Raw genomic sequence first — 15,448 nt, 5'->3', positions numbered from 1 at the left:
ATGGACATAGCTTGAGAAGAAAGACACCAGCTGCACAAAAGCACTTGTCACAGACAGGATGACAATTTTGTGCACTGACTCCCCTGGGCACCTGGATATACATTCATGTGATGTGTTTTATATCCCATATAAAATATAATTTCACATATGTAAAATATACTCACATAAACTATATAAAATATATTGTAAAATTGTATAATAATATACTTATAAATATTTATACACATCTATAATCTTATATATACACTTATTGTATACTTATACACCTACATAATCTTATATAATATATAATCTAAATATATCACATATGTTTTATCATATACAAATAATATATACAATAATATGTAGTATAGTCTATAGAATATGCTTATATAATATAACATATAACATAACATTATTCATTATATAAAACATATACAATATAGGCATGCCTGGGTGGCTCAGTTGGTTAGGCAGCTGCCTTCAGCTCAGGTCGTGATCCCGGCGCCCTGGGATCGAGTCCCATGTCAGGCTCCTTGCTTGGCAGGGAGTCTGCTTCTCCCTCTGCCTCTGCCTGCCATTCTGTCTGCTTGTGCTAGCTCGCTCTCCCTCTCTCTCTCTGACAAATTTAAAAAAAATATATACAATATAAAATAATATAATACAAAGTTATATACAATATATCGTATATAAATATAAAAATATATTTGACTTGTAACATATTAAGCCATATAAATATTTATGGCTTGTTTATGTATAGTATGTAGGTATGTTTGCTTTCACCAGTGGGAACACTAGGGCTCGGAAATTGCTTCCCTAGGATGCACCAGGTGCTGCTGGAAGTTGAAATCCCACGCTCTTTCCATTATGCCACTGAGTCACTGAATGTCATGGATATGATCCCTTCAGTTTCCATGATGACTGACAGACTTGCACATTTCATGCAAGGCCAAACTGAATCATGACAGTATTTTCAATGTTAATGGATTCTTTTTTTTTTTTTTAAGATTTTATTTATTTATTTGCAGACAGAGATCACAAGTAGGCAGAGAAGCAGGCAGAGAGAGAAGGGGAAGCAGGCTCCCTGCCGAGCAGAGAGCCCGATGCGGGGCTCTATCCCAGGACCCTGAGATCATGACCTGAGCCGAAGGCAGAGGCTTAACCCACTGAGCCACCCAGGCGCCCCCCCCCCTTTTTTTAATGTCAACTGTGCCTTTTAAATGTCAACAAGTTGCCTTTCACCATGGCAGGTTAGATGCAATCCTGTATCCTACAGTAATCTCACAGTCCCCTCGGTTACCTATTCTGACTACGTAATTCTTTTGACTGCTTGGCCAAACTAGAAAATATGTTTCAAATATAACCTCAGTTTTAAAATACAGTTATGACTTATCTCACTTAAATCTCTAGAAAAGGAACTCAAAGGAAAAGACAAAAGAGCCTATAAAACGTTCCAGGTGCCGTGTTAAGAACTGTGGTAACATAAAGATAAAAAAGACAAGAGACTTCATCCTGTGTACCTTAAGAATCGGAGGGATGGATTAGGGCTGTACACAAGCAATCACGATATAAAGCAGGCTGAAATAAGTCCCCAGAAAAGTTAGTTTCGTGTTTCGGAAGCTCATATGCACAGAGAGACCACTTTCACTCGTGGGACCCAAAGGCTGCGTGTGATGTCTGAGCTGAACCTTGAGGAAGGATCTGTTGGTGTGATTCTTCCTCAAATTTTGCAGGGAAATTAGTGCTATTAAATGTAGTAACTCTAAAGATGTTAAAAGAAGGACATGGGGGTGAAACCAATTAGAAAAGATCCTAGAGGTATAAAAATTTAATACTGTTTTTCTTTTGAAATGTATCTTTAAATTGTGAAACATTTTATGAAACATTCTTGCCAAATAATTAAAACATATGGTCTTGGGTCATTCTTCAAAGAGAGTGACGAGCAGCCGGGCAGTATTTTAAAAATTTGATGTAAGACATACCATCTAACCTGAGTAACTTTGGGACCATGCCACTCTCCCTGGTCTTGCTGTTGATTTTTATTTTTAAGGAAGTGAAAGGGTGCTTGGATCTCTGAAAAGAAGACGTGTATTGTACTTGTGCGATTTCGGCACTAGAGGGCCACCAAGTTCGCGAAGTTTCTTCTTCCCATCAGCTTTTAGTTTTTCACGTAATTGTAACCTTTTAACACAAAGAAATGCTTTGCGCTTATTTTGGAATATTGATAGGTACCAAAATATGTAGTGGCCTATGTAACATATAAAGTAAAATAACATATAAATGCGTGAGCCTTCCTGCCTAGATAAAGAGATAACATTTTGCTAATATCTTTTAAGCCACTTGTGAGCCTCCCAACCCATCCTCTGGGTCCCCTTTCCCAGCCCCGAAGCCATTCCCATCAGACTGCATGCTTAGCCTTCACTCGCTTTGCTTGATAGTTTTACTACATATATACCGACCCTTAAACAAAATATTTTGTTGTTTTTTCAAAACTACATTGAGCTAAAAGACACCACCATAGGATGCCATTTACATAAAATCCCACACCCAGAAATGCACAAACTTGACTACTTTTGCGTCAAGTTCAGAATATAGCGTGCCATCCTATACCAAAGCAAATATGACTCTTCTCTTAATTCCTTATCTTAAACTTTCTTAAAGGAAAATGTCTTCATGGTATTACCATCAGGATTCTCCCCATAGTTCGTGAGACTTAATTGTGGTGGCTGAGTGCACTCTTCACTCCATCAACAGAAGCCAGATTTCAGAGGCTCAAGGTCACTGTCTTTTCCTTCAGGTGCTTCCACTGTTGGGATCACCAGTCTCCCGAAAGAGTGACCATCTTTCAAATTGCCCTCCTTAATTTCAGATTCTGCTTTCTGGTTACCAAGTCATCTGATGCAGCCAGGGTGTTCAAATTGCCAGTGATTGTACCAATCGTTTAAAAAAGAGCTTAAAAAGTTATTATAGAACTAAATCTGATCATTAAGGGGGAAAAAGCACAGAGAAAATGGTCACAATAAAAAATTTAACCACACTGTCACACAAACACACAACCATTATTAAGGTTTTGACATAGTCCCACCTGTCCTATGCACTTTTAGTCTTGCTTTCCTATATTTACTAGCTTGGGTCATACTACGTTTTGAAATTTTACCACCTTAGTGAGTGCTGTGAAGTGTGTAAACCTGGCAATTCACAGACCTGTACCCCTGGGACTAATAATACATTATATGTTTATTAAAATTTAAAAAAAAATCAAATGAATAAATAATAAAATAAAAAATTGTAAAAAGAAATAACTCATAATTCCATAAGTTAAAGATAACCACTATAAAAATGTTTTATTCTGTATACAGATATAAATTTTAGTAAAAATTTGAATTATAAATTATAATTATAATATATATAATTATATAATTATAATTAGAATTATAAATTATAATTTGAATTATAAATTATAATTATAAAAAAATTTACCACCTTAACATTACAACAGTATTGTGGGTACATTTATTATGCACTCCTTATAATTTTTATTTGTGTAGATGTGTTTGTCATTGACTAGTTTACGTGACTAGGTGACATATGCAATTCCTTTGTATTTTTTTTTGTTATGATAAACAATGCTTTTTTATAGATAATGTTGTTTTATATAAAATGTTTTACAAGCACTTTTTTATGTGACTCTTTTTTATGATTTGGGATTGTTTATTTAAGGGAGACTCCTCCAAGTGAATTTTGGAGTCAAAACACCTGAACATTCTTAAGCAGGTTGCAAACTCATTTTTTGGGAGTGAAATTTTTTATAACAGAACAAGTATTTATTCTGCATGTTTGTGCTCTCCTTTGATGCTAGGGTTAAAACTCACCCGACATCTTTTTTTTTTTTTTGTTTTTAATCCAAATGATTTCACTAAAAAACAATTCGAATAATTTTAAAGTGTGGAAAGTAAACATCTCTTCCATTTTCAACCCCAAAATTAAAACTCGATATATTTCTTACTCTCCCCCCCACACACACACATGAGCATCTGCAAAGTATAGGTCCGTGTGCATTGTTGTGTGCGTACATTTGTGATGGGTATAGAGTTGAAATACGCAACGCACGGTCTCCCTGACATTATGCAGGACTATTAAAATCTTTCCAATGGCTGCCTGAAAGGCTATAGTATAGTTTACAGAAGCCAAGGGCTTAGTACACATTTTTTCTATTGTGAACAATGTAACAATAAATACCTCTGCATACATCTTTGCACAATTATGCATGCATTTATGTAGAATAAATCCCTAAAAACAGAGTTTTCTCATTAAAATTGAGGTATTTTTTGATTTGTAGGAGTGCTCGGATATGACAAAACATTTACAGTTGAGGAACTCAAAGTATTAATGCAGTTTGCATTGTAGTTCAACTTGTAACTTGAGACTAGTTTAGGAACTAAGTGAATCCACAATATCCATTGAGTTCAACAGGAAATCCTAAAGCTCAGGAAAAATGGCTTTTTCATTCCTTCGGGAAACACGTACTATTTACTGCATCAGGATACTATTCAGGACTTAAAAAAAAAATACAAAGTCACTTCTCACTTAGAATCTGTGTCAAGCAAAAAAAGTAAGGCAAAAACTAACATAAGGAAAAGCTAACTAGGGAAACCCCTTGACCTCCAAATCTGATTTTTTATGCTTCTCTTGAATGCAAGAGCTATATTCTTAGCAAGAGCTTCATGAGCAAGGTTGACGAGAGGCTTGTTTTCTTTTAGTAATTACCTATGATTGCATATGGTTCCATAGTGCTTTGCATTCGTGGGTCATCGGTGTGAAAAGCACCAAGTGTGGGAATGATCGGGAACAGCCTGTCTGTGCCAAGGCAGGATTTAAAGGCACACAATTCTGCTCTTTCCTAAGGAAATGTTGGAAGTGGGTTTTCTTTTGCCAAGAACCAGCTGTTGGAGCTATGTAACTGGGGTCTTAGGTGGTGGCTCTCACCTGGCCCAGCCCTGCTTTTACCAGCAGGGAAACAGGTTCAGAGAAGGAGAGGTGTTCGTCCAGCTGACGCAGCCCAGTGAACCCAGCGAGGTGGAAGCTGGCCATGGACCCGTGCCTCCCGCCCCCACACCTGGTGCTTTCCAGACGCCATGGGCCTGTTTTCCCAAACCCACCAGGCCCCATCCCCCCACGGGGCTGCCTTCCACAGAGTTGTAGTCCTTCATTTCAGGACTATACACAGTTTCATATTTACTGTGACTTCACCTTAATCATCTCTGCGATGAAGCATTTGGAAAGAAGCAGTGATTGTCCAAAATGGATCCTCAGACAGGTGCTCAAGAAGGTCTGGGATGGGAGAAGGCGGGGCCTTCCTGCCAGGCACCAAGGTGTGCCGCACCTTTAAACACACACACACACACACACACACACACACACACACACACACACCTTACCACAACCCAGGTTCAAGAATGAGGCTATGAATAGTAGTTCCTTACCTTAGCCACACTTCTGCCTTTTCAGAGGACTTTCACATCTACTCCTTCATTTGTTTTTCAAAATAATGTGATGAGGCCCGGGAACTGGTTTGGTCCCCATTTTACAGATGAGGAGGCTGAGGCCGGAGAGCATGATGTAAAGAGCCCCAGAGCATTCATTTCAGGAGAGGCTGAGAGACGGGATCCCTCACCCCCAGGTCAGGCTCGTGCCCTGCCCCCAAGGACACATTTCGGAATCAGGTGTAGACTCCAGCCCTGTTGGCGTTTGAAGCCTCTGGGTTATTTCTGTGTCCCCTTCCCTTCTAGGAGAGTCTAAGAACAGAGGAAAAATGAGTTAACAGTAAATGGTAACAACAGCAATGTTATTGTGGATAAGGATAACAATAAAACTGTAATTTCTGGGAAGATCTTGGGGCCCAAATAGCTTCAATTCTGAGGAACAAAACCCAGTGTCCAAAATGATTGTGGTCTTACTTATATTTCTCTCCCAACAATCAAAACAAGTACATCCGAGCTCAAAGCCCCTCCTTCCTTCTCCCCTCCAGCAGTGGGCTCCCCAACGAAGCTCGAAGCTCGGCAGCCCCCTTCTCTCCCCGCTCCTGAAGGCCCAGTCTTGACCCCGCCCCACCCTCTTGCTCTGGGCCAGCCGTGACCCCTCCCCTTGCTGCCCCCTCCAGGGGAACGACAGTCCCCTGACCAGAGCACAGTGTGGCTCCAAGAGCGTCAGTTCTGTTGTCTAAGGCCCTGCGGCTGGTAGGCGCAGTCCCAGGATTCTGTGCCACCCTCTCTGTCCTCTGCCTCTGACCTCATGCCAGTTTCTTTCTGTATCCCTCCCATTCACCCCCTTCCGTCTCTCCTTAACTTTGCATTGGTGGTCTTCACCCCACTTGGGCTCTTCAAATCTCTGCACGTGCATTTAAAACCGTTCTTACTAACGTGAAAGGAGTCAGGAGCAGGCCTGGCTGATTTCCGCCTGGACGTGCACCCGACACTAACCGCTCTCCATGACGGATCATCGAATCGACTGGAACTTGCGTGTGAACCCACGCCCTGAGTAAATGCGACCATTTGGAGGCAGCAGAGCTCTCCTGCCTCGGTCCTTCCATCCGGCCTTCTGGGTGGGGTGGCTCTGCCCCCGCAGGCCCCCAAGGCTCTGGACACATTCCTTGGACTTTTTCTGCAGCCTCCGTTCCTGCACCTGCACCAGAGGCATGATTCTAGGACCTACAACACAGGTTCTTGTGAGGATTAAGTCAATTCCCTCGAGCCTTTCAAATGGCCCCTGGGAAACCGAGCTGGCTCGGTGAGCGGGCCTCCCATCCGTGGGACAGCGAGGAGGCTGTGTGCAGGCCAAGATTCCAGCCCACGTGCACACGACCTGTGTTCTCCACCCAACCTGCTCTTTCTTCCTGTTTAGCTTGGAATCACACACCTTCTGTGCTCCCTTTCCTGAGAGGCTCACTAAGCTATGGTCTAAAGTTCTCTGTTCTGTATTTTATTTCACTAGATAGAACAAAACCAGTTAGTCGCAAATGTAGGTGATAATATTTTCCCACGTACCCGGCTTACTCCAGAATCAGGGTGCACCAGAAGGGCCCAAGGGCCTAGAAGCTCTGGTGCAAAGACAAACAATGGAGACTTGTCTTATTTTTAAATGAGTTCCAGCTTGTTTCGGATCCCCTTAAGTGGGGCAGGGGGGCCTTTGACCATGGGACCCACCCAGAGGTGCATTTCAAAGCCCTCACATTCTAGAGCCTTTCACAGATTGTCTCCTCCCCCTAGAAAACCACGTCGACCCTCAGCAACAAGGCTCTAGACTGTCCCCCAGAGACTGTTCTCTTCTTGATCGGAGGTCAACATGTTGCATTGAAGATGGGAAAAAAGTCCCCCCGTGATGTGCCTACAAAGGGCAGGTGGTAAATGGAATAGATCTAGAAGCGGTATGGGTGAGGACTTCTGCTTTCAAATATTTGCCCAAACTTCAAAATTGGTTTATTATGCAACTGATTTCATTTCTTAAGCCTAAGTGGCTTATCTTTAACATAGTGTTCTGGCTCATGGTTTGTTGTTATTGGATGTGATGTAAGGTAACATCATATCATTATAATGTAGTGTAAAATATCCCTTCACATCAATTACCTCTCCCACGAGGCACATAGAGCTGTATGATGTCCTCTGTCAAGCTCTCCTCCTGATGGACAAACCACTTGCCTCCATCTTTCACTTCTTAACTGCTCTCCTGGAAGGCCGTGACTTTAGAGGCATTGTAATTCTGCAGGTGTTTCGGAGGCAGTGGAAAAAAAAAAAAAAAAACATCTCACACAGAGGAAGGGGATTTCCTCTGTAACATGCATGGAAGCTTTACAGAATGCTTGGGGGAAAGACAGACACATGAATAATTTTGCCCCGTTTTTGGTTACCTCTCTGACATACAGCCACACTTCTTCAAGAAAATTCCAGGAAATCCTAAAGGGCACTGCCTAGAATTCAGCAATGCTCATTTGATCACCCGGGTCCCTCCAACAAACCTGAAAATGTAGCTCTGACACGGGGATTTCCAAACTTCGAAGCATCACTTATCTAGAATTATCTGGAGAGCTTTTAAAGACCCCACATCCCAGGTCACACTCCCTTACCAGTTAAATCAGGATGTCTGGGGGCTGGGAGTCAGGCATGGGTACCTTCGAAAAATCCCCATGAATTTTCAGTGTGTGGGGACATTTGGAAACCACTGTCTGAACATCTTTTCAGCTGCCCGTGCTGGATAAGCTTCACTTGGAAGTTGCTGCCTGTGGTCTTGGCCCTTTCCTCGCCGCTGGTGTATGAATGATGACGGCAGCCATCCCTCTCCCTCCCGAACACACACGATAAGCTGAGGTTCCAGCACCAACAGGACACTAGGAGCTCAAGTCCACAAAGACCGGGTACTAATTGAGCGAGCATCAGGCTTTGCACGTACTGGGTTCTTGCTCCTTGAAATACACGTTAAATTCTGTACCATCCCTGGCCGTGGAGGCCACGGCCACAGGTCGTAAGCAGCAGCAGGGACTGAGCCCATAAAGATATTAGTTATTATTCATATGCCTCCGAACTGCTTATCAAGATACTTCTTTGGAATACTGGCTTGCCTTTCATGTAGGGAGATTATATCTGCTGTGAAACACCTTCCCATATGTTCCCGTGTGGTCTCTCTCCCCCTCACTGGTGGGATAAGGACAGACAGAGAAGGCAGCAGAGTTAAGCGGGATAGAACTGAACAAGCCAGTGCTTGTTTAAATCTGTGCAGTTTCAAGAAATTATGTGAAATCAAGAATGTGGTACAACAATGGTGGTAAGAAAACATTATTTTGTAAAGACAGCTCTGTGGGGGCCTGGGTGGCTCAGTCAGTTGTAGTCCCTACAACCTGCCTTCGGCTCAGGTTGTAGTCCCAGGGTCCTGGGGTCGAGACCTGCATAGGACTCACAGCTCAGTGGGGAGTCTGCTTCTCCCTCTTCCTCTGCCTGCCGCTCCCCCAGTTTGTTCTCACTATCTTGCTCTATCTGTCTGTCCCAAATAAATACATAATATCTCTAAAAATATCTCTAAATAACAAAAAACCCACAGTTGCGTGTCCACTAGGATTGGAGTCTGCAAGACAGAGTCATGTGTGGAACACAGGTCTGGGGTTCTGTAAAGAATCCATGTCCTCCTCCATTAGGAAACAGCTCAGGGGTGAATCATGTATGTAAAATACTGGCAAATTCAAATAATAGGAAAAACATGGGCTGGAAGTCAGTTTCTTCAGTCCTAGAGGAGAGCGGCTATCTGCATCTCCGAGTCGGCATGCCCCCACCTGCACCCTTTCCTGTTTGCCAGCCCAATTTCCCGAGTCATCCTTTGTACTTTCGTATGTGGGTGCTGGCGACCAGGGCTATTTCACAAATGCCTCTTCTCATTTCCTCTGTTCTCATCTTTAACTCTTTCTTTCAGCTCTGCCAATATTCCAGGATACACCGGGAAGGTTCATTTCACAGCCAGACAGCCTGCCAATTCTGACATTCCATCAACAGCCCCATCACCGGACTCAGAAGTTCACCGGTAAGTCCAAGTCCTATTACTCAATGTGCTCAGACACACTAGGAGTGGTCGGGAGGCCAGGGGGCGGGGTGGATCCTCATTATGGTTATTCCATTAAAGAACAATTTAAAGAGTAAATTTACATCATATTAAAACTGGGGTGTCAAGTCCAGAAGACAGAGGTGTTCACGTTCCTGCTGTTGCTAAAAGGAGCATGCAAAGATGCTTAAAGCCTGTTAGGTGAGCAGCATCTTTACCTCTCGGACTCACAGCTTTGCACGCATGTCACCCTTCCGCATAACCAGCAGAACATGCGTGGATGCCTGGAGCCCAACGCATGCACCCCATATTTACTCCCCGTGAATCACCGCCTTAGTTTCTGTAAGAGACAACATTCTGTTGAATGTCACATATATTTTTAAACACCGTTTTCCACATTGAAAGCAGGAGACGTCAGACAGAAGGCTCTCGCGGACTCTTATTTGGAGCTGCCAGAGAGAAGCAGCGCGTTTCTTATTGTTCATTATGACTCAAATCTGAACACATTTGACGGACGTCCTGGGCTTGCAAATAAGATGACACAGTCTTGGAAATGCAAATGTGGTCTTAACCAGGTCCAGTGGCAGGCTCCTGCAAATACATAAGCTATCCCGGGAGGTCGCTGTGTGTTTTGGAGGGCTTGGGAGGCAGCTCTCCCACAAAGGGCTCCTTTTCTCCTTTCGGTAGAGCATCTGTTCATTTGTCAAATGTTTATTGAGCATGCATTCTGGGCCAGGCACCGTTAAAGGCCCTGAGCACGAAGGCCCAACAGGCATGATCCTGGCTCTCAAGAGCTTACGTTCTGATGTGACAGCACAAAAGCACACAAGTAACTGAAGAAATAAAATGATTTGAAAGCATGCTGTGTGCTTTGAAGAATAAAAGGCGGGACAGTGTAGTCGGGTGTAGTCTGGCCAGGGTGCTGAGTTACCTCAGCAATCAGGGAGGGCTTTGGGAGGAGGTGACCTACAGGTGGACTCCAAGCCATCCCACTGGATTTCGTATATGCTCCAAAAGGCAGCAAGTGGGGAGAGCCTTCTGGGCCCTAATGGTCAGTTCATACAGCTGTTTTGTTTTAGATCTTACTTATTTATTTGACAGACAGAGATCACAAGTAGGCAGAGAGGCAGGCAGAGAGAGAGGAGGAAGCAGGCTTCCTGCTGAGCAGAGAGCCTGATTTGGGGTTCAATCCCAGGACCTTGGGACCATGACCTGAGCCGGAGGCAGAGACTTTAACCCACTGAGCCACCCAGGTGCCCCCGTACAGCTGTTTATTCTCCCATTCACTCATGACTTTACTGGTTCATCTGTATGTTCTTTCCCTGTGTCAATGGACATTCATGGTGCTCCTGGAACTCACAAAAACTAGTCCCAGTTTGCAAGGAGCTCACATTCTAGCACTGAACAAGAAAACAGTGATAGTAGAGGATGATGCCTATCACCCGAGTACTGTCATTCATGTGGGTGAGTACTTCATCTACACCAGGCTGTCCAAGTGCTTTGTACTCAAAAACTCATGTCACCAACCCAGAAACCCTGTGACGGTGGTGCTCTTTTCCCCCCATTTTACAGATCAGGACAATGAGGCAAACAGAAGAGTCCAGGGGATCTGCGTAGGGGGCTAAGGAAGGCTTCACAGAGGAAGCAGGTCATACTGTGACCCTTGGAGGAAGAGACTCCCTGGTCTCACAGATATTTGCAGGCCACGCTGTGTGTGAAAGGACTGGTCCCAGGGATCCCACACAGGAAGCACCTCACCACGCAGCCGTGAAACCAGAGGAGGGCGTTGTGTGGACCTGTGTATGAGATGCCCAGATCATTGCACACCCTGTATGCACGACCTGGTCCCTCAGGCAGCGACTGAGTGGAGGGAAAAGCAGGGCACGTTTTCCAGTGTCACAGGTCCATTTGCAAAGGCAGGACTGATGGAAATTTAGATAATGCATGTATTTTATTTCACTAGAAGTCCTGAAGTAAGGAGGGCAAATTAAATACATTCTGATGTCTGTTGTTTAGACATAGTGTCCACAAAACTAGAATCATACATTGTGTCTGGGTGGTTAAGGACAGAGGAGAGACGGGCCGGTGTCTTCCCAGGGCTCATGGGAACATTCACATCCTTCTTTCAGGATCCATCTTCTCTCCCCACATGTCTCGACCTCAGCTCCGACACCTGGTGGGTCTAGCATGTTTCCCCAACCATGTGATCTAGCTGATCCATGTTCCACTGTATTTCAAAGAAATCTGCTTTTCCAAGTGGAAAACCATTCCCTACTGTTACTTACCGCTACTGTTACTACAGCTACTAATGTTGCTCCTGTTGTTCCCGCTGCCCCCAGTGTTGCTACTGCTACATGCCCTGGGCAGCCCCACACTCATCACTCCCCACGTGCTGCACATAGCTTTGTCATCTTGTCTCAGACTGGGGACCGAGGACCCTCTGTGGTGGCTTCTCTGGGGTTCTTATTCTTGGGGTACACATGGGCTCTTGAAACACAGATAGTGGCAGCAACTCAAGGGTCGCTCCCAAGGAAGTGACCAGCCTCTGCTGAGTCAGATCTCCAGATCTCCATTCTTGTGCCCACCCCTAATGGAGGTGCGTGACAGGCACTGAGGCTTGGCCGTGAGAAAACACAGTGGGGCACTCAGATTTTAAAAAGCTTTCTCTGAGGTGCCTGGGTGACTCAGTCAGTTAAGTGCCTGCCTTTGGCTCACGTCATGCTCCAAGGTCCTGGGATCGCATCCCACGTCTCCATCTCCCTCTACCTGCTGCTCCTTGTTTGTTCTCGCTCTCTGACAAATAAATAAATAAAATCTTAAAAAAACAAAACAAACAAACAAACAAAAAAAAAGCTTTCTGTAGCACGAGGACCTCCCTGGCCCTTGAGATCAGAGAACATCAGACCTTTGGTGTATCACCTCTCAATTTTTGTGACACTCTTTAATGTATTTTTGCTGAAAATTCTCCATGAAAGTGGGAGTTGAAGTCTCTCTCTGATGAGTATCATGAGAGCTTAGTGAGCTGACTTCCTCCTGATGGTGTCTGACTGATCTGCTGTGTTTTTCCTGTTGTTTCTAAGAGACTGTCTGCACGCAGGCCATGCTCTGGGCACTCCTGAGCCCAGGCTCTGGTACTCAGCCTCACAGTTGCTCTGTAACCCCCGTGCTGCTGGGAGCCTGCACTGCCCGGTGCCTGAAGCCCATCTCCAGGTGTTCTGGTGAATTCTCCCCTCCCTGCCCCCAACATCAGAATCTCTCCTCCCACCATCGCTTCTGTCTCCTTTCCCGCCAAAGACAAGGTCTTGGTCTTCCGTGCGAGCACCAGGTCCTCTTCAACCCAGCTCCCTTCCTGTCGCTTGAGAAGAAAGTCTACTGCCTCCCACCCCAGCCACCTCCCCTGTAGAAATCACAGACACCCCCTTTGAGAAGCCATCCCTTTCTCTGCCCTCCTTCCTCTCACTTCGAAGCTTCTTTCAGAGGCGGACACCCAGTCTCCACTGCCATGTCTGCTTCCACGCCCTTCCAGCCCACTCTCTCCCTCCCTGAGTCTGCATTCTGAAACTGCCAGTCAACAATGCTCCTGCCTGCCAGATGTAGGCAGGGGAGACTACCAGGAGAGAAGGGACCAATGATACCTCTTCATGTAGAGGGCGCGCTGGTGCATTTGCTGTGGATCCTTGTGCCCGGGAGGCTGCAGTAGTGGTCTGTGATTAAAGCGTTTAGGTCTTGAATGTCAATGCCAAGGGGTTGCAGTCCATGTGGTCCCAATAACACACTTTAAGCAAGGTATAGGACATCAAGTGTGCCTTAGATTGAGGTTGAAGTGAGACATGGAATAGCAAGGAAAGAGATTAGTGGAGGAGATTGAAGTGAGGGGCAGGGATGTAGGGAGTAGAGGACACTGACATTTTGAATCTCCAATTTCAAGAGCAAGGGAATGCCCGTGGGGCTTCTCCTCATTCCTGTTTCCAGGACAGTTCAGAGTTTCCTCTGCATTCCCTCCCATCAGAATACCACCTGCGCAGAAGCTTGACTTGGTCCTTCAACAGACTTTTCCCACAACATACTAAAAAAATGATGACTTCATGATAACCATAGCATTAAAAAGGGGCACCCAGGTGCCTCAGTTGGTTAAGCGTCAGCCTTCAGCTCAGGTCGCGATGCTGGAGTCCTGGAAGCCTGCTTCTCGCTCTCCCTCTACTCCCCCCCCCCGACCCCTGTGCATGTTCTCTCTCTTTCCCTCTAATAAATAAAAATCTTTTTAAAAAATCATAGTATTTTTAAAAAGCCACTTTAGTCTGAGTTGCTGTGGCTCTGTAACTTTTGCCACATACAAACACCACACGGAATGTGTGTGATTCAAACAGCAGCAAATTCACAGCAAAATGTAGTTGTTCAAGAGAGTTGGCATGACCTGTGTCCATACCGGGAAGACTGCCTCAGGGTATGAACAGGGTTGGGAAACCATTATTTGCATGGAGTTCTATATTTTTATTTTCTTTTAATTCTTCCAACAGACTTAGTAGACAACATTACTCCTGCTGGCTAAAAGAGCAAACTAGGACATGTGAGGTTAAGGATGTCATGTGAGAGCAGTCAGCTTAACCCCACTGGCAGGGGGAAACCCACTCTCGGCCCTATATGTGGCCCGTCCCACCCGCACCCTGAACCTCTCCCCACATCCCCTATGGCCTCCCACCTCTGTCTCCATGCACCTCTTCTTTATCTACCACCCTGCTTTCATCATGACTCACTTAACCCCTCACTGACACAGACTCTGGGGGTATCTTTCTTGGCCCAGAGAAGTGACTCTCTATGCCTCTTGGCCCCGGCTTGCTTCCATAGGGACTTTTTGTTATAACATTTGAGTACCTCCTTTTGACTACATTTTCTATTCTATCCATTCTTAGCACTGACTATAATTCTATGCACAGAACGGATTTTCAGTCAATGAAACTGATTACAATATGATGCATATAATGCAATAAATGGAGCCGAATGCAAATAAAGAAACAAATGAAACAATGCACACAAGGATTAATCATCCCCAGTCTCCCTTTCTGTTATGAGCACTCCTGACCCTCATTCCCTCTCCTGAACATGAGTATCATTAGTGGGAAAACAGATCAGGTTATATATTTTAACATCTATTTCATGGCTCTTTTTTTTCTTTTCTTTTTTTTTTTTTTCTCCACCCTGTTATAGCATCTTACGGAAAGAAATGAAGGTTGATGTCTTCCGTCACCAGGCACCACTGTCTCAAATGGTCACAAATGTAAAACCCTACAATCCCTTCAATAAGAAGCAACAAGAAACTGTAGGCTACTGACAAAGGCCTGCCCTCTGAGTAGGACTTAGAAATCTCAGTCTTGGTGAGGCACTGCCTTTGGTGTGATGGGGGAATAAAAGACCTGGGCTTGTTCTGGGTGTGTTCATACAGATCAGATGAGGTCTGGTGCTTTTTTTTTTTTTGCCTCAGGCAGAGTGTCTGGGGCTCCAACCTCAGTCACTGACCTGACCTGGCCCTGGAGTGCCACCATTCCATGATGGCAGCCAAGATTTTCTGGAAGCCGTCAGTAGCAGCGATTCTATTTTAGAAGATTCCTCTTTAGAGTTGGAATGCCAAGTCTACCTAGAGGCTTCATGTCTTGGCCATGTTAATGCAGTGATTAAAACTGCAGAGGACAGATCACATATTTTGTGAACACAGACTATCCAATCAAAACCCCATATATTCTTAATGGGAAGACTGAGTGGCTGAGAGTGAAAAGGGTATGTTCTTCCCACATATGGCATCACATGGGGACAACTTCTATGACAACAAAGGACAAAGCCATCCTTTACCTGGCCGAAATATTTCTCTTTCAGAAAAAGAAGCATCCCCCAGGCT

The 15,448-nt window shown here is 44.6% G+C and overlaps 1 protein-coding gene across 1 annotated transcript in view; it reads left to right on the top strand.

Annotated features, from left to right (window-relative positions):
• The window catches only part of SPATA48 (spermatogenesis associated 48), a 59,031-nt gene extending 44,038 nt beyond the window's left edge, over positions 1-14,993 (top strand). Inside the window, exons 8-9 of the mRNA XM_004739397.2 lie at positions 9,433-9,540; positions 14,764-14,993. Coding sequence (XP_004739454.1) covers positions 9,433-9,540; positions 14,764-14,887 — 232 coding nt within the window. The 3' untranslated portion in view covers positions 14,888-14,993. The remainder of the gene's footprint in view (positions 1-9,432; positions 9,541-14,763) is intronic.
• The last annotated feature ends 455 nt before the right edge of the window (positions 14,994-15,448 follow it).

This window comes from Mustela putorius, unplaced genomic scaffold, assembly GCF_011764305.1.
Source record: "Mustela putorius furo isolate JIRA1106 unplaced genomic scaffold, ASM1176430v1.1 tig00003845_pilon_pilon_pilon, whole genome shotgun sequence".
NCBI lineage: Eukaryota > Metazoa > Chordata > Mammalia > Carnivora > Mustelidae > Mustela > Mustela putorius.
The sequence above is the reverse complement of the archived record's forward strand: the minus strand, read 5'-3'. Positions and strand labels throughout refer to the sequence as shown.